The 18283-nt window shown below is 41.8% G+C and overlaps 1 protein-coding gene across 1 annotated transcript in view; it reads right to left on the bottom strand.

Annotated features, from left to right (window-relative positions):
* Positions 1-270: 270 nt before the first annotated feature.
* Positions 271-18283, bottom strand: part of gal3st3 (galactose-3-O-sulfotransferase 3) — a 48149-nt gene continuing 30136 nt past the window's right edge. The window contains exons 2-3 of the mRNA XM_086279129.1: positions 8081-8163; positions 271-5955 (exon numbers count right to left, since the gene is read on the bottom strand). Of these exons, the coding sequence (XP_086135255.1) occupies positions 4635-5955; positions 8081-8163 (1404 nt within the window). The 3' untranslated portion in view covers positions 271-4634. The remainder of the gene's footprint in view (positions 5956-8080; positions 8164-18283) is intronic.

Raw genomic sequence — 18283 nt, 5'->3', positions numbered from 1 at the left:
AATTTGTTCATTCATTTAGGCGGGCGTGCTAAATGGAGGTAATTTCCAAAGACTGATTGCAGCCTGAAAAGTCTGGTTTCAGTCTTCAGGGAAAAAGAAACCGTTTAGTATCTGAATCTTAATTGAGCGACTGTCACCGTGTGTTGTTTCACCGCTGATGAAGAGTGTGTGTGTGTGTGTTGCTGTGATATCCAGAATAATTCAAGTGTCCGCATATCTGAATAAATCTCACCGAAAAAGCGGCAGAGTCAAAAGACACTCACTCGCAGGTGAATTGAAATCATTCAAACTTTATTCATCCTGCTCATCAACCATCATTACAAAGCTTTGGGGCCCCTAGCTCTGATTGTCTTCTGAGCTGTATCACCCACCCAACATTTTCCAAATATTCACAGAATTACAAAAAAAAAAAAAAACTTGCTCATTCTTCTCAGTTCACAGATAACCCCCTCCCAAAACATAATGTGCACATCAAAGAGGACAGTGGGCAACAATGCAGTTCATGTTTACTTCCCTGTGACACATAAAAGCTCAGCAGGTACACACAAAAAAATTGCTCTGATCCCACAAGGCTTTCATGTTCAAGTTTTTTTGTTTTTTTTTAAAGCAGCTTCACTTTTCTCCCTCACAAGAAAAGAGGGGCCAGCTAATGTGGAGATGATGAGGGTTTTTTTGTTTTGTTTTTTAGCGTACCATTTTCACAGCCCCTCTGGCATAACCCAAGAAAGAATAGCCGACACTTTAGACATGACAGCAGGACTATTAGTGAAACACTCTGACACGAAGCAGAACAGCCGAGCAAACGTCTTGTACAATCAAAAGAGCGCTTACAGCCACTCGGAGCAGGCTCTCAAATGAACGGTCGACAGGAAACACGTTCTTCATCTGAATCACAGTCAGATATAGAAATCTGAAGAAGAGCGTTTGCAGATGCCCGCGTTTAATTTTTTATTTAACGGATGCAAACATACGTTGAAAGTTCACGTAAAAGGAAAAAAACTACATTCGACTATCAGAAACCTCTGTAGAGACCCAAAGTGTCCAAAATTGCAGAAATATGTATAAATGTATAGTTTCACTGAAAAAAAATGAGGATAATTACTTTTTTTTATTCCAAACTGTCAGTCGGTCTTTATCGGTTAGATCAAATCTAACACCAGGTTTTTCGTCCTTTTTTGCAAAGCATGAAAAACAAACATGGTTCAGTTCAATAAATAAATAAATACATAAAACAATTTTCATTCATTTTTTTTGGTCTATATTTAAAATTAATGCAAATACTTTTGATAATGTATCATTTGTTTAATATTAGCAGATTCACAGGTGCTTTAAGCAATTTCGGAGTTGCATTCACAGTCATGGTTTTTGTTTGTTTGGGGGAAAATGATGAAAGTCAGCATCAGCTGCCAGCTCCTTTACAGCCGTGGATCTCAGAGTGGGATCTGAGGACGTCTCAGAGGTCCGGAGTAATAACATCTTAGCAAGTAAGGAATTGCTAAGTAGATAAATTTATGCTATTAGCTATATATTGTCCTTTATTTTGGACCAGTAGAAACTCCAAGAGTCAAAGTGGTCTTGCTAATGCAAAGCTGGATTTATTAGCCAACTATTGAGTTAGTGAACACATGCGTGAGTCAGTCAGCTTTTCATCTAATGCTTAATCCAAATTAGCTAACCCGGTGTTAGGATTGGAGGTGGATGTTTGGAAAATATTCTCCTCTGTAAGGAGTCCCAGGACCCAAAGATTTTGAGAAGCCATGCTTTGGTAAAGGATAAGGCTGCTGATACTCCGTATGTTGTCCTGTGCTTGTAGCTGGTCAGTTTTAATGGATTGTGTCTGAACAAATTGAGAACCAAAGGCGTGTCAGGCCAAAAACAGCTATCTACAACAGATTAACAGTATCTGAAGATCATGTCCTTAAGAAACAGGAAAGAATCCAGCAAAGACCTGACACAGGACCTGAGAGATGGATCTGGACCTTCAGCTCATGCATCTGATGTTCACTGAAGCTTCATCAGAAATGGTCTCAGTGGAAAGATGGTTGAGGTGTGCCAAACTACACAAGACTGAAAATCAGTGGCAGCAGTTCTGGTGTCTGTAAAACACAGTGAAGGCTCTTTCATGGTTGGGAGCTGCATTACAGCAGCGAATGTTTTGAATGTCCTTCAAGAAGCCTGGAAAACTATTCCTGAAGACTACTTAAAACAATAACAAGAAAGCTGCCTAAGAGAGTTCAGACTGTGCTGAAGAATAAAGGTGGTCCTACCAACGCCGACTTTCAAGCTCATTACAATTGTACGCGCTGCATTACCATGTTTGTATACATATGTTTCAATAAATCGTCGTACCTATTTCCCATTTTTCTAACAACATATAAAGAAATAAAGGGTGACTCTAGACTTTTGCTCAGTACTGAGCCTTCTTTAGGGAGTTGTGGTGTGCTTTCACAGCAGGAAGTTGGCAGACCAATTTACATATTGCTGGCTTTGGTCTTTTCATGGGAGCAAGAAAATACAAAACCACAGCCTTCTTCATGTTTGCCCATGTTTTACAGTGCATGTAACCTGAAAAGGTTTTTACACATATCTGAAGACATTTCACATGTCTAATAAATAAAAACTATCATGCATTGCACACATTCAGATTCTCACAGCTACTTCATAGAACCGTGCATCCTCTCCTCGCGTCTGTTGCCTGATGGCTTCATTGCTTTTTATTTCTGAGCAGCAGCTGTGTGTGTCTATTTTATTATTATTGTTACCTGTGGTTTGACACACTCAAACCACAAACACGTAGTGTGGTTAAGTACTTAGCTCTGCTGAATGGGAGATTAATTCTGAAGCCACTAAAGTAGGTTCGATGTGCAGTTTGTTGTAGTTTTGCATTATGTATAACATGTACAGAATTAATATTTTAAACCGTTTCCACATGCCTTGTTCCATCTCTGCTGCCTGAAGTGGTAAGCCGTGCACACCACGAACCACCAAATCGATGGAAAAGCAGTTTTCATCCAGTGATTCATGAAAAATACCAGTTAAAATACAGTAATGGGGCTCTTTAAGTCCCGATCATAAATAATACATAGTTTAATAAATCTTGCAGGCCAAAGAAAAAAAAAACCCAAAAAAACCCCCGATATGAGCCAGGAGACATTTCTTGGCTCAAACACATACTCTCACACAACTATATTGTTCCTTCACTTCCTCAGCAGCACCCTACTGATCACCAGAGTAATAAAAGAACATAAATGACACATTAAATATGAGCAGAAAGCATTAAAAATGGATCACAGCCGAGATAAATGAAGACTCTTTAAGACCCCAGTCGGCCCAGCTGCCTTAAGAGGCTTTAAGGATCGTGCATTAACGCTCTCCCTTTGTCTTTCTGTGCTTCAGGGTTCGGATTGAGCAGCTTTCACCTGGTTGAACATGTCCTTAATGACAACGTACAGCCGTGTAACCCTAGAACCCGGGCCATAGGCGGCCTGTGAGAGGAGATGATTAAATATTCAAGCGCCACGATCCACAGGCTTCAAGTCTTTGTCCCATCAAGGAGTTTGATGTTTTTATTTGTGCCAGTGTGTTTAATTATTGTATATGCGGCACAGGGTTGCTGGTAGGTTATTAAATCCATGCCTTTCATATTCAGGGCGAAGGGCCTGGAGATCTTATTGCAATAACGCCCAAGCTGTACAGTAAATCCCCACATCCAGAAGCATCACCTTAACAGAGTCTCCACAAGGTGAGGTGTGATCTTGTCTGGCTGTTCGATGAAGTACCAGGGGTTGGAGAAAAAAAGATGTTAGTGCTTCTTGGTGGATGGAGAGCCTGCCCAGAGGGCAACAGCAGTATTGACAGGGTGGCCTTTTTATCCCCCCGTCCCTTCACTGATTTCAACTCTAGAGTCAGTAAGAAAAAAAAGGCCAAAGAAGGAAGAGTTGTTTTGTGCTGTCACGTTAATGGTTGTGAGTTGATCTCAGTGTCTGTCTGACCTCTTAGGAGGCTCTTCGGAGGCCTGACAGCCGATCCCTTTATGTCATTATGTCTCCTCAAGGACTTTAAGTGGCATATGTTAGGAAAGAGAGAGAGCGAATGAGAGCTTGAGAAACAGAGAACAAACACAAGTAACATGATACTATCCCAGTGTGATACACACAAAGCACACTCTGTGCTGCACAATAGACCCGATATCGCCACTTCTCTATTGACTCCCAGTCGCATGAAACAGATTTCCTTCAAAGAACCACTTTCATCCGAAACCCTCTCATATCCACTGCAGTCAGGGCTGCAGAGGCGTACAGCTGGGTTAAACTTCCCTCCCAGTGTTCCTCCAGCTTTTGTGCCTTCCCACCCTGATAAGGTCTGATGGATCGGAAAGGAGAAAGATTAAAATTCAAGTCCAAGTATGTCCAATCCCCTTTTTCCTAATTTATTTTCATGTCAAACCAAACACACATAGAAGGAAGAGGGGATACTCTAATTCAAGATAAACCCAGACATTTCTCAAGGATAGCCTTATTCCCCCAAAAACCCCAGACCAGCCAACAATCGTAGTCTCATGGGTCACGATGAGTTAAACAATGCAGTTTGTTGGGCACTCGGATAATTTTCAAGTCTATGAGGAGTTTTCCAGTCTATGAGGACTGAGTTTGTGAGGGTTTTGTCCCTTGCTTATTTGTCCGACCTCGAGTTCCTGCAGCAGTCTTTGAGTTGATTCCAGTTCCTGAGGCAGGGGTTGCAGCAGCAGGCACTGGTGGCTGGCTGCGGTGGGCTGGATGTCTAAGCAGGGTTGTGCGTACAGGCTGCTGGAAGGAGTGTGACTGCTGCTGAGGCCGAGCCTGAGAGGTCAGACGGTACCGCAGTAACTGGGAACGTAGGAGCATCTTTGTGTACTGGACTTCCGGCATGATGAGCCTCAGGCAGAGCTCCTGGTCCTGGCTTGAGAAGCTTTGGGTAATATTTACAGGGAGGTCATAACCGACTATGTCAACTTTGCCGCTAGGCTGCCAGGGGCGGAGCTCCTTGTTTTTGATTTCAGCAGCTGAACGAACAAGCGGCATGCCTTCACCGAAACACCTTTTCATCAGCTTCTCCTGGGCCTCACGAAGGAGGCGCACCTCCCTCGCCACACAGGCTGGACCCACAGCAGAGATTTGACGCCACAGTGAGGCGTTAAAGTGATCATAGAGCTGGGCATCTAAGGAATTCCAGGCACGGATCTTTTTGCGAAGATCATCAGTCAGGCCCTGCTTGGAACTTGGCGTCCGCATGTTGAGCTTAACATACAAAATGTCATCCAGATCCCAGGAAAGGAGGTGTCGAAGTAGAACCAGAGATTCATCAAAGTACTCAGAGATCATCACCAGCGAGAACACTCGCTCCACCTGTGCTACAAAAGCTTTTGCATAAGAGACATCTTTCGCTGGGCGATCTTTGTCTCCGCCCAAGTCGTAGGTCAAGGTGTTACGTGCATACATGGAGTAGTTCTCCTCTGGTTTGTAGTAGCGCCAGGGTTCATCTAAGAAAGCTTCCAGTGAACCATTAGGGACCCTCTTGAAACTCTGACAGTACTGGTTATAGTAACTGAACAAGGACTCAAACATGGAGCCAGGCTCTCTCAGGATCGTGACGTATATCGTATCATTTGGCATCAGTCGTTTCAGCTCAGCCTTATTGAAGCGCATGTGGTTGGTGACGATGTTTGGCGGTAGCGTGTGCTGATGCACAGAGTGAGTTGTGAAGGATCGCGGGTAGCAGAACTGGTGACCGCAGGCCTGTATGGGTAACGCCACCGTCAGGTTGTTGCGCTCTGCAAAGCGGAAGAGCAGATTCTGCATGGTGCTGCTGGCTGTTTTGTGGGTTTTCAGGAAAACCACGTTACTGTGCTTAGGCTTCAGGCCGGAGTAAGGGTGAGAGTGCAGGGCTGGACAACCGAGGTGGAAGGCATCCATGGTCCTGGTGGCAAAAAACAACAACAGTTTACTTAAAGCTGCATTAGCTTAAACAGCACAAAGAGCAGCTGTTCTGGATAAAATGGTGACATTAGAGACAAAGCTGCACACAGATAATGGAAGAAACTAATGTGTTGTACAGAACAGAAGCAACACAACGGGAAGGCAAAAATAGTAACCATAAATGGGACTGAAGGGAAAGGTAGAAAGATATAGCCGCGAGAGGAGAGGAGGCCAGAAATGCAATATATGATATAATATACAGTGTGTCTGTTTTTATTGTATAGTGGACTGACATTCAGGGAACACACAGATGATAGTACGAATTATTACTTTTCAAAGTGTCATGTACATTAAGGTTTTATTGGCAGAATTATTCATGAACTTTATCAAAAGATCTTGGTGGCAAATGTTTATCATTTTTTAATGAAGACGTTCATACTATATACATACAGTTAGGTCCATATATATTTGGACAAGGACACAAGTTTAGTTTTTTTTTTGCGGTCAAACTCTTTTTAAAGGGACCAAAAATAATTGGACAATTAACTCAAAGGCTGTTTCATCAGTAGCTGTGGGCAGTTCCTTTGTTATGTCATAATCAATTTTAGCAGATAAAAGACCTGGACTTTATTTAAGGTGCGGTTCTTGCATTTGGAAGATTTTGCTGTGAACAGACAACATGCAGTCAAAGGAGCTCTCCATGCAGGTGAAACAAGCTATCCTTAAACTGTTAAAGCAGAAAAAAGCCTTTCCGAAGAAGTGCTACGATATTAGGAGTGGCAAAGTCTACAGTTTGGTCCATCCAAAGAAAGAAAGAAAGAAAGCACTGGTGAACTCAGCGATGCAAAAAGACCTGGACGTCCATGAAGACAGCTTTGGTGGATGATCATAGAATCATTTGCATGGTGAAGAGAAACAGCTTCACAACAGCCAACCAAGTGAACAACACTGCGTGAAAGACTGCAATGCAAGGTGCAAGTCACTCATAAGCCCCAAGAATAGAAAGGCTAGATTGGACTTTGCTTAAAAAAATATCTAAGAAAGCCAGCACAAAAATATTCTTTGGACAGATGAAACCAAGATCAACATCTATCAGAATGATGCCAAGAAAAAAGTATGGAGAAGGCGTGGAACGGCTCATGATCCAAAGCATAGCACATCATCTGCAAAACATGGCAGAGGGAGTATGCTGGCTTGGGCCAGTGGCACTAGGCACTAGTATTTATTGATGATGTGGATGAAGTGGAATAGTCTTGAATGGCCAAGTCAGTTACCTGATCTTAACCCAGCTGAGCATGCATTTCACTGTTGAAGACTAAACTTCGGTCAGAAGGGTCCACAAGCAAACAGCAACTGAAAGACTGCTCTGCAGTAAAGGCCGGGCATTAAAAAGGATTAAAGCATTAAAAAGGAGGAAACCTGGTGATGTCCATGAGTTCAAACCTTCAGACTGTCCTTGCCATCAAAGGGTTTTCAACCAGGTATTAGAAATGAACATCTTATTTTCAGTTATTTAATTTGTCCAATTACTTTTGACCCACTGATATGAAGAGATTATGTTAAAAGAAATGCTTTAGATCCTCACATTTTTATGCAATTGTTCAACCCACTAAATTAAAGTTGAAATTATGCACTTCAACTTCTGGGATGTGGTGGAAAACAGCTGACATGTGCAGTTAATGCATTTGCTGTAAGCACTGCAGGATACCAGTTCTAAATTCTCCTAAAATCTGAGGTGTTTGGTACATATCACTGAATAAAGTAACATAAAGAATGCAGTGCTCACTGCAGAGTCAATGATAAGAGGTGGGATGTGGAAACAAGAGCGTTCAGTGAAGTGAGACGATAAAGACGTTGAGAATAGGAAGTTGAAGAGAGCAAAATGCTGGGCTGTCAAAAGTCTACAGCACTCTACTTTTATAATTGGTCCCTCGACCAGCATGGCGGTGCTTAGGCGCTCAAGGTTTCTATGCTTGACTTTAATAATAAGCCCCTCTCTATTAATTTGCCTATGAGGCAAAAGTGTGGCACAACGACTGTCAGGATTTTTCACTGTAACAAGGACCATATGGATTTATAGAAGAATAACGGATATTTAATGTGTTTTCATATCGTGGGTCACTCACCAGGTCAAGTGACCCCCATGGTGCAGCAGAAGACTGATGGTACTGATGGCAATGATGACCAGGAATATCTTCTTCTTCCACATCTGTGGGAAGCAGAGGGAAAAAGAGACGGCGAGTGAGAACTTAAGCAAAAACAGAGAGCAGGAGGGTGGCGGGAACGAGAGCAGATGGAGGTGTAAGGAGAAAGCAAATATGAGCATCAGGTTCGAGGGAGAGCGACGGAGAAAATGGGCAACGCGAATTTGGGGGACAAGAAAAGAAGAGAAGGTTAAGAGACTGAAATGATGAAAGGAAGCAGTAATGAAAAGCGAAAGGAGAGAAAGGAAAGGGAATCGAGAAAGCGAATAAGAGCAAGAGACGGACACGACGCAGGATGATTTATTCAATAACTGCTGGGATCCATTAGCAGGAGAGGGGGATGCGTCTTGGCTTTTGTCACTCACTAATAACACAGTGAACGATACCTTCATTACCTTCCACAGCTGTAACAGTCACATTTACTGACACCCTGGGCAAATGGCCTCGTACATTAGGTCTTGTTAGAAATGACATACGCACGTGTGGAAAGCAAAAAAACAAAAGCAGCACATCACGCTGAGATCGCTCTATAGCAGAAACTCCTCGTGACACTCGACCCGTGCTGCTGAAAAGCTACGACGGGCAGTGGAACCCGGGAGGAGGTCCAAGCCTCTCTCGACAGCGTCTCACTTGCATAACAATAGCTGACGTCTCTCTCCTTGATTACACTGTGATGTTACGATCTGCATGGATGCCAGCAGAGGAGACGCGAGCTCGCGTTACTCCCAGCAGCTGGATTTTACGCTGCATATGCCGTTTGTGAAGGAGCACAAGTGCATCAGTTTGAAGCACCCGTGGTCCCAGTGGGGGAAACTACTGACCGTGGCAGAGCTGCTGCCACCCACTCAAACAAACATGATCGTTAATCGTTTGCTGTACAGATGCAGATGTTGTATGCAGGAGTGAAATAATCAATACATTTCGACAAACATTGTTTTATTTGATTTAAATGGTGGCTTAATGTCTTTTTTTTAATAGATCAGTTCAAGATTATCTCAATAAAATGTACTGCCCCCTAAAAAAGCTTTTTTTTCACTAAACAAGAACTCACGTTTTAAATTCAGAAGCAAGCACATACTCAATAAAGCTGTCAAATAACGCATTTCAGGAAAAAGACAAGAAAAAAAACACAGCTATAGAGCACAGAGTCAGGCTTTTGTTCAAAACCCACAGCTCATGAATAAAAACAAGATTTGGGGGGGATCTTTGTGCAGAGGAAGCACAATTGTTGGAGAACAGTAAGTCACGAATCCAAAGTCAAATCTCCAAATGTACCCAATAAGTAATTAAGCTTTCAGTGAAGAAGTAACAGCTGACCTCATGTTGATTTGTAGAAGATTAAGAGAGAATGAGCCGAGTGTATACCGACATTCACTCCTGTTGTTTTTTTCCTCCCAGCTTTAAAAGCCTTGAACAGCTGTTGGCTGCAGGAATGTGCGTAAACACACGTGTGTGGGCACACAAATGCACAAAGCCGTAAGCCTGCTCTGATACCAAACAGGCAGCCGTGCTCTCACACTAATTGACACAGATTGTGCAGACGCACAGTTTGATTTGTTGATTTGTGCCCTCTGCTCTCCTGATGACACAACCATCTGACCACAACTAGATCTATTCTTATTCATTTATGTTTTTGTACTGAATTGCTCATTCATAACCCCAAATTTCAGTCCCATCTCCTGCATTTCTTATGTGGCAGAGCTGCCAGTTTGGTTCAAAGAATAGTCCACAGAGCTGCACAAGGCATGCTGCTAATGTTTATCTTTATATTTGAATCAATTAATCTGCTTTTTTGCCTCTTTTTTTCTTAGCAAAGATATTAACCATTTAAAGTCTTAACCATGAAGTAGTTGCCAGTGTTCACTGAAATAAAGAAATTACATATTAATTTGTATCACATTTGCTACAAAGACTCTGTGGTGCAAAAGCAGAGAGACTCACTCGCTACACTTCCATATTTACAGTGCTGATAGGTTCATATGACGAAACAATATTATTACAGACTTTCTGTACACGGTAGACTCCGTCTCAGCAACGTGACATTAAGACGGTAAACTTCCAGATCCACAGATATCAAAACTTGGTAAGTAGAATCAAACAATACAGTTATTTTACATCGTTTAAAAGGGTAATTAGTTAATATAAACTGTAAACTGCTTGTTAATGCAAATATCTAATCAGCCAATCACACGGCAGTTCTCTCTGGGTGTCCCGTTGATGTTAGACATCAGAGAAAGACGGCTTTGCGCTGATATGAATCCCGCAGTAATGCTAATAACCACTTGTTAAAACAAAGGCGTGCAGATAAGACTGGCCCGGGGCAACTCCTCTCAGCTAGGAACAGGAAATGGAGGCTTCAGTTTGCCCACACTCACCAGAATTGGACAATATAAGAAAATAATGAGTCTCAATTTCTGCTGCAACAATCAGATGCTAAGAATTTGATGTAAATAATAGGAGACCATGGATTCATCCTGCTTTGAATCAAAGATTTAGGTTAGTGGTGGTGGTGTGTGGGATGCTTTCCTTCCACATTTAGTATCATCTGAGCATCATTTACCTGTGTGTTTGTTAAGTGTTGCAGATTTCATGATGAAAACCAGGGTTTAACCAAAAAATGTTTCCCCATGGTCAAGCTTATGCTAGTTGAGTTCAAATGTGAGCAAAAGTCTTCCTTTCATCGGTCGATATTTCGTTTCCTCCACTGGATTTGAATTCAATAAAGACTTTGCTTTCAGTCTATTTCTCCGTTTTAATCAGACCTCATCAACAAATGATGCTGACATCTTAATTTTCTAGTGGAAAGAATCTATTCGACCAATCATCATCATCCCGAGGTTCCCCGTGTTTATTAGAATGGGTTCTAAGCACTTTAATGTGCCTAGATGCTGCAGTGTAAAATCCGAAGGTGATAGCACGTTATCCAAGAGGTATGAGAACAATGAATGAATTTCTTAGATCCACAAGTGGTTTCTCTGTGCAGCGCTTATCATTCCCCAGCTATGTGTTCTTTGATTTACAGCAAAAGTTGTTCTCTGCTCCACTGGAAAGAAGAACTGTCAAGACTTCACCTGAGCACAGACTGTCTGAAAACTACTCATCGCACTTAGTGTGGAAGTGGGTTCTTTTCTTCTCTTTAATAAATAAAACACAGTCTCTGTGGATGGAGATACTCATGTTTTCCTTCGGTACTTTGGGACTAACTGTCACTCACTCTTGGACCCACAGAAGATGACACATGCCTCTGTGGAAAATGTTTCACTTTAGCAACTGATTTCTCAGATCCCTTTGCATTTTTCTCAACAAACAAAGAAGCTCCTAAACCTGTGTTCAGGCACACAAATATTAGAGTTGGGGTGAATGCACAAAAAACACAGTCTTTTTGTTTTTAATGAGGTTTTCCAGTATGAGTGGAAAAGCTGTGGGACTCCATGAACTGCATTGCTACTGAAACAGAGAATAAAAATGGCTGCATTCAGCATTTGCAGATGAACCCGAGTGATGTCTGCTAAAAAAGCTAAAGTGGGAACGAGGGTAAATGTTTAAATATGGCTTCAATGGGAATTTTAAGCACGGCAAAAGCTGCTTCAACTCACTTCATTAGGTACATCTGTTCAACTTCTCTTTAATACAAATATATAATCAGCCAGATACATAGTAAAAACCAATGCATTTATGTATAAACATGTAGACAGGTACTCAGAACTTGCTGCTGTAAACCCACGTCCATCAGGCCTCAACATACCGTGGTTTTAACGGGTACCTTCATGGGAGAATGGCTGCTTGAAGCTGATAGAAAGGCGACAGAGTTACAACCATGTATGCAGAAGAGCATCTTTGAATGCACAACATGGTGAGCAGCCAATCAGCTCACTCTTTCCCATGCTAGGAACCGCAGTGTGTAGACATGTCTGCACTTCAGTGTAATAGGTGTAAAAGATAAAGATTCAGTTGATGGATTGGGACAGTGCCTCTACATGCCTTTGGTTGCTACTGCTGCTACTGAGCTAATCCAACGTAAAGAAAATGCAGCATGATTATTCCATGGTTTGATTTCTGGATGGTTTATATGGCTCCATTTCATGCAGTCAAACAACAACAGCTACATCTGCATGAAGCAGAGCGAGACAGACTTTTCATCACCATCCTAAGAAATGTTACCTTTTCCAGGCTGATTAATTACATTTAGTTACCCCGGGTTCTTCACCTAAAGGGTAGATCTCATTTGCATAAGAAAATGTCAGCGTAATACCTGTTTTGAACGAAGCACGTAAACACAGACCGATCCGTCGTGGTTCGGTGAGCAATGACATCAAGGCCAAAGCTGATGCAAGGCCGTGATAAGACACAAGGAAGCAGTAAGAAGTAAGAAGAGCAGGTTTGTAGCCCTGTGAGTGTAGATGCGTGTGTGTGTGTGTGTGTGTGTGTGTGTGTGTGTGTGTGTGTGTGTGTGTGTGTGTGTGTGTGAGGGGGATGGAGGAAGATCATGTGTCACAGTGAGTTAATAAGAAAGGGATTTAAGTGGCTTTCAGCAGGCAGACTCGACCTCTTCCCCCTCATCCACCCTCAGCCGCTGCCACCCCCTCCTCCCTTCACCTCGTAATCATCTTCCTCCTCTTTATCCTCCTTCGGCACAAACACTCTGGCCTCTTTAATTAAAAATGTCTGATTAGGTTTCTCTAACGATCGCTGCAGATACAAAAGCAGCGAGTGAGAGGACACCCAATCCTGTCAGTGGTAGTAGTACGGCTTGTTTTGTGAATAAAATGAAGGCATCAGCTTGTTGCTCATTACCCCGGACTTGGCGGCTTTGCTCGTTCCTAAAACCTCATGTCCTTTGTTGTTCAGTGTTTTTAAGTTTCATTCTGGTATCTCTAATTTAATTTAGTCCAAAAAAAAAAAGCTGAAACTAACTTAGCTACTGATGAACTGATAACACTTGTTCTCAGTAAATGCATCTACCACAGACACATGGATCATATCTGTGATACACATGGCTGGATTCTGTTTGACTGTTCATTTAAAAGTCAAAGAAAGCCGCTGCATGCATGTGTGCATGTGTGTGTTGAGGATGACGCTAAGGTGGAATTTTACTGAAACATATCACCACACCTCACATACCTACAATAGAGTGCTTTTGTCTTTGTAAAAAGCACATATTTGTTAGAGACTCATATTTCTCTGCAGACACAGTTTATGTAACGTGCTTGTAAATCACAATAACGCTTTGTTCTCGATCCCTCTTTACTAAAACATTAGATGTAGTAGGGTTCTCACATTTGGCCTGTTAAATACATACACATATTAGTTTGTAATGAAGCTCTAATAACAATAGTTTTAAATCATCCAGCAAGCGATGAGGCGACAACTGTGCTTATTCGTGTCTTTTTTAATTTATCTGCTCCCAAACTTTGTGCCATCAGTGCAGTACTCATTTTATTGTGAATCTATGCTACGTTTCTGCATTACTGCTTTTGTTGTCTGCTCTAAGCTTGACCCACAGACAGGCAGAGGTAACTAAAAAGTCGGAGTACAGTGGATTAATGGCCTTTTACCCCCTAAACTGTTTCCGCTTTTATGACTGTAGCGTAATACATGTTGCGTCAACTGCCTCACCTCAGTGTGTGCTGCAGAAAGGATGAAATAGCATGTGTAAATATGCAAAGTGCCAGAAACAACTACCTCCCGCTGCAAACACAACGGCACCACTTTCCGAGCAAACGAGCATGCTAACACAAAGCTAGCAACGAAATACTTCCATGTTCAAAGTGATGCCAACCCAAACCAGGCTAACCGGCACTGGATATGTTTTTCTTTCCGGCTGCGTTTTGTGTTTGCAAACACAATTCAATCTGAGATGGAGAAAAGTCAGAAAACAGCATCTCTTTTAAATTTTCCCAGCAGATTTTTCAAATTCTGTCCTCCAGTCTCTACTATCTTTCGGAGAGTGTACCTCTGTTCTCCCAGAGGTCTTCTTTTTACATCTCCGCTGCTGTTATGTGAAAACACAATATCTCCAAAATGTCAATACTTCATGAATCAGTGAAAAAAAAAAAGCGAAACACTCTTAAAAAGTTATATTTCCTTTGGCTCTGTGCAAACCAGGGGTGAGCGTTGGAGTAGCCCGGCTCTGCAGAAATCCAGCAGCGACACAAGAGAATTACGATTAGAAGACACATAATACATGCGGTGAGAGAGAGAACCTAACGCACACAGTAACACTCAACAGCCACTGCTTGATACAGAAGCAGAGGAAAAAACTATCAAACTAACACGCGCATTTGAACAGCTGTTCACTGCAGACCTTTGCCACACACACAAATGCAAAGCTGACTTCTACCTAATGAGCGTGTATAAGTAGCTTCCTCGCTGCAGGGCAACAGCAGCTGCTCCACTCTATAATCGTGTCATCTATACTGATGCCACATTATGATCTCTGACCATAAAGGGACTTTTACAACACTTAGATGCTCTTTAATGCTTCAAAGAAATAAAAGTCACACGCATCATTCCAGACTTTGACTCCACCGCATGTATTTCTTGTATTTTTATCACACTGTGTTTGCCTGTGGCTTCCTGCTGATCGATTAACTCCAAACAGTCTATCTCATTAAAGAAAGCCATTACATGTAAGTACACAAACACATTAAAGGTAACATGCCAGAGTTCAACCTGGCATAATTGTTGTCAGACAGGACAGTGTAACACAGTCTTAACCAGTCACCAGGACTTCATTAGGTACACTTTGCTCGTACTGGGTTGGACGAGCTTCTTCCTTCAAAGCTGCTTTAATTTATTGTCTCACCTTCAACAAGGTCCTGGAAACAATTTTGGTCCATATTGATTGGTGATCTGGTGACTGTGGAGGCCATCTGAGGACAGTGAACTCGTCATGTTATGTTCAAGAAACCAGCTTGATTTCTTGAATAAGAATATCTTTAATAAGAGGTCCAAAATATGCAAAGACAAATATACACCATTACACCAACACCAGCTTAATATGTTGGTAGAAAGCTCCCTTATTATATACACAGTCTGTCTGAAACTGAGGTTCACTGAAATGCTTGATTTTCTTCAGTGCAGCTATCACAGCATTTAAAGGCTCACAACTGGACCTAATCATTAACTAGCCTAAACATGAAGACACAGAAATGCAGAAGACAGAGTAAAGGCTATTTTATTTTAGCCCAGGTTTAGTTTAGATTGTATGCATACCTTATTTAATCTGACATTACTGTACTTGTGATTATTTATTCAAGTTTTCACTCTTTGAACGTGATTTCAATAAGGCAGGTAAAAACTATGACAGGGTTTACTGTCACTAAACTATCAACACTATTGCACTTTCTCAAATGGAAACTGATGAGTATTTTACTTTGGAAAAACTGTGTTTTTACACTTCTATGGGTTTTTGGGGTTTTTGTTTTTGCTCATCAGATAAAAGTATTTCTCTATTTTATAAATGCGGGGAAAACTCACTGGATTTTTTCCCTTTTTCACATCATTCCCTGTAAACTGTAGAGATGGTTGTGTAGAAAAATCCCAGCAGATCAGCAGGTTGTGAAACAGACAGCCTGTGTGACAACAACCATGACACGTTCACATACAGTTCTTCCTCATTCATATGCTCAGGTTGGACGTTGGAGTCTAATTTAGGACATATTTCTGTTCTTACATACAATGACTTTCTGTCATGAGATTGACGGTTTGGATATTCGCAAGGAGAGCAAAGCCGAAGGGATGAAACGGAGCCGAGGTATGCGGGTGGGCAGATGACGCACCGGAGCTACCTGAAAACGAGGGACAAACAGAGTTTACGGAGTACCGTTGATAGCCGAGAGTTAAACTAAAGTGGACGGGGAGAGTTGGAGAGCTTACTTGAATCACAAAACTACAGCTGCAGCAGTGATCACAGCCTGGTGGGACGCAGCTCTCCGTCACAGATCCACAGCAGCCAACACAAAGAAAACTAGACAGGCGAGCAGGCAGCGGAACAGGCCAAAACAAAGGAGAAGCAGGCAGAAGGTGGATCCCAAGTGTTAGGTTTTGTATTGTTGATTGTCATTTATGCTTAGAAATATTTAACCATATATGCTTAGAGGTGTATAATCAATTGTGTAGTGATAGGATGTGTGATCTTTAGCAGGCTGCAAAGGCTTGGTGTGTATTCCACACTGGAATGCATACCTACATCCTGGGAGCATGAGAGAGGTCGTACCTTTTTTTATTGTTTTATGGTAGGATAAACGTAGCTATATCTGTTTTAGGCTAAGTGCCTTTTGTTTAGATGAACTGTTGGACTTCCAGACCAGAAGGTTTAGGGAAGTCATTTATGGGGTCACACTCTGACCCCACACAAACACACACACAGTATTCTTTGTTCACATGTATACCTATGTAAGCTGTTATATGTTAATGACCCTATACATATTCATGTAACCACAATAAAAGGAGTGCTATGGGGAACCTGGCTGAGAGTCTGACGGGGGTCAAGTGGTGGGACGACACTTGGCTCCAGGCAGGTCTCCCTCATGCATGAGTAACACAAAGAACTTTGCCTACTTGGTGTTCAATGCTTTTGCTGTGTAATTATATTGTCTTCAACGTTCCAGCGAATAGGTTCAAGCTACAAACCTATCATTAAGAACGTGCAGCTCAACAGCGTGGAATCAACAGATTCAGCTTGCACTAACACGTTACCACTTGTGACAGCAACAATACTCAACAATACTATGCCAAAAAGGAAAACCAAACCCAAACAACAACAATACACCTATCCACCACCTCCTAACTGTTCTTCCTCATTCAGATGCTCAGGTTGGGCGTTGGAGTATAATTTAGGACATATTTCTGTTCTTACATACAATGACTTTCTGTCATGAGATTTACGGTTTGGATATTCGCACCAAAAAGCAGTTGGACAGGTGTAACTAGTAAAGTACGCAACGACACGAAGAGACGACATAGGCACCCTTTCAGTCCGTCAACAGCATAAGATGAGATGCTACACACTATATTTCCTATGAATCTAACATGAGTCAAACACACACCCACAGCCAGTCATGTGGCCACAGATCCATCAATACTCAGACAAACCTCCACATCAGTGCTGGTACGGGCGGGGAAGAAGTCAAAAGTGGAAGCAAAGAAATTGCAGGATTTTAATTTTTTTTCTAGAAAGCCTCATCTTTTTAAACATTTGTAATGTGTCCCTGTGTATAATCTGTGAGTCTCTGAGCTTCTGAACTAATTACACTGGCAGTAAAAGACATACTAGCTGGAAAGCTCATATCTAATGTGGTCGTCTGTGGCTGTTGTTCAGAGATGCTCTTCTAAATATCGAACAAATTATCTTGAACATGAAATGTTTTCTCTTCTTTGCTTTGTTTAATCCGTAACTTTGTAGCACTCAGGTGTCACAGTGCAAACACGTGCATTTCACCCACATTTGTGACTAAAAGTAGACCTGCAGTAGGAGAGGCAGAGCTGTTACCGAGACACGGAGCTCAGGTGGAGCGAAAGAAAACGTCCAAACCAGCAGCACTTCTTACATTGATCACCATTAAAGCCGTTACTGAGATACAGCCGGCTCTGTCGCTGCTCCATCCACCACCGTCTGTTTCACACAGAGAAAATCTGCTGCAGTTCAAACAAAATATGAACTGCTAACTTCGTTTATTACAATGTTAAAATCCCGACGGCAGCCGTCCCACTTTATATGGCAGCAATACCTGCAGCAAGCAGGGGTGAGTATAAAGGGGGGCATGGGGTGTGCTGGGCCGTGTTTATTTCAAGGCTTTATTTTTGCACATTTAGATCAGTATAAATAAATATTATGTTAATTAAATGGTATTAAAATTTAAAAATAAATAAATACACTTTTTTACAGGACCATAAAACTGTGACTCTGCCACTGACCTGGGGTTATTAAAGTAAACATTGAATAATTATTAAGATTAATTATTAACATCAACACAATCAGGACCTTTGAAGCAACTTCTCTTGCTGTAGAAAACAAATCGAAGGCCACATCTCAGCTCGAAGGTTGCTATGAGAACCTTTGAATGTTTCAAAAATACCTTCCTCAGCGTGAACATGCAGACACACACAGATTTTACCTAGTAA

This window comes from Aulonocara sp. 'chitande type north' Nkhata Bay, linkage group LG3 (genome assembly GCF_057382095.1).
Source record: "Aulonocara sp. 'chitande type north' Nkhata Bay isolate Kocher_YH1m ecotype deep benthic linkage group LG3, A_spYH_male_GT1.1, whole genome shotgun sequence".
In the NCBI taxonomy this organism is placed as follows: domain Eukaryota; kingdom Metazoa; phylum Chordata; class Actinopteri; order Cichliformes; family Cichlidae; genus Aulonocara; species Aulonocara sp. 'chitande type north' Nkhata Bay.
Note: the sequence above shows the minus strand (reverse complement) of the source record. Positions and strands in the feature narration are given on the sequence as shown.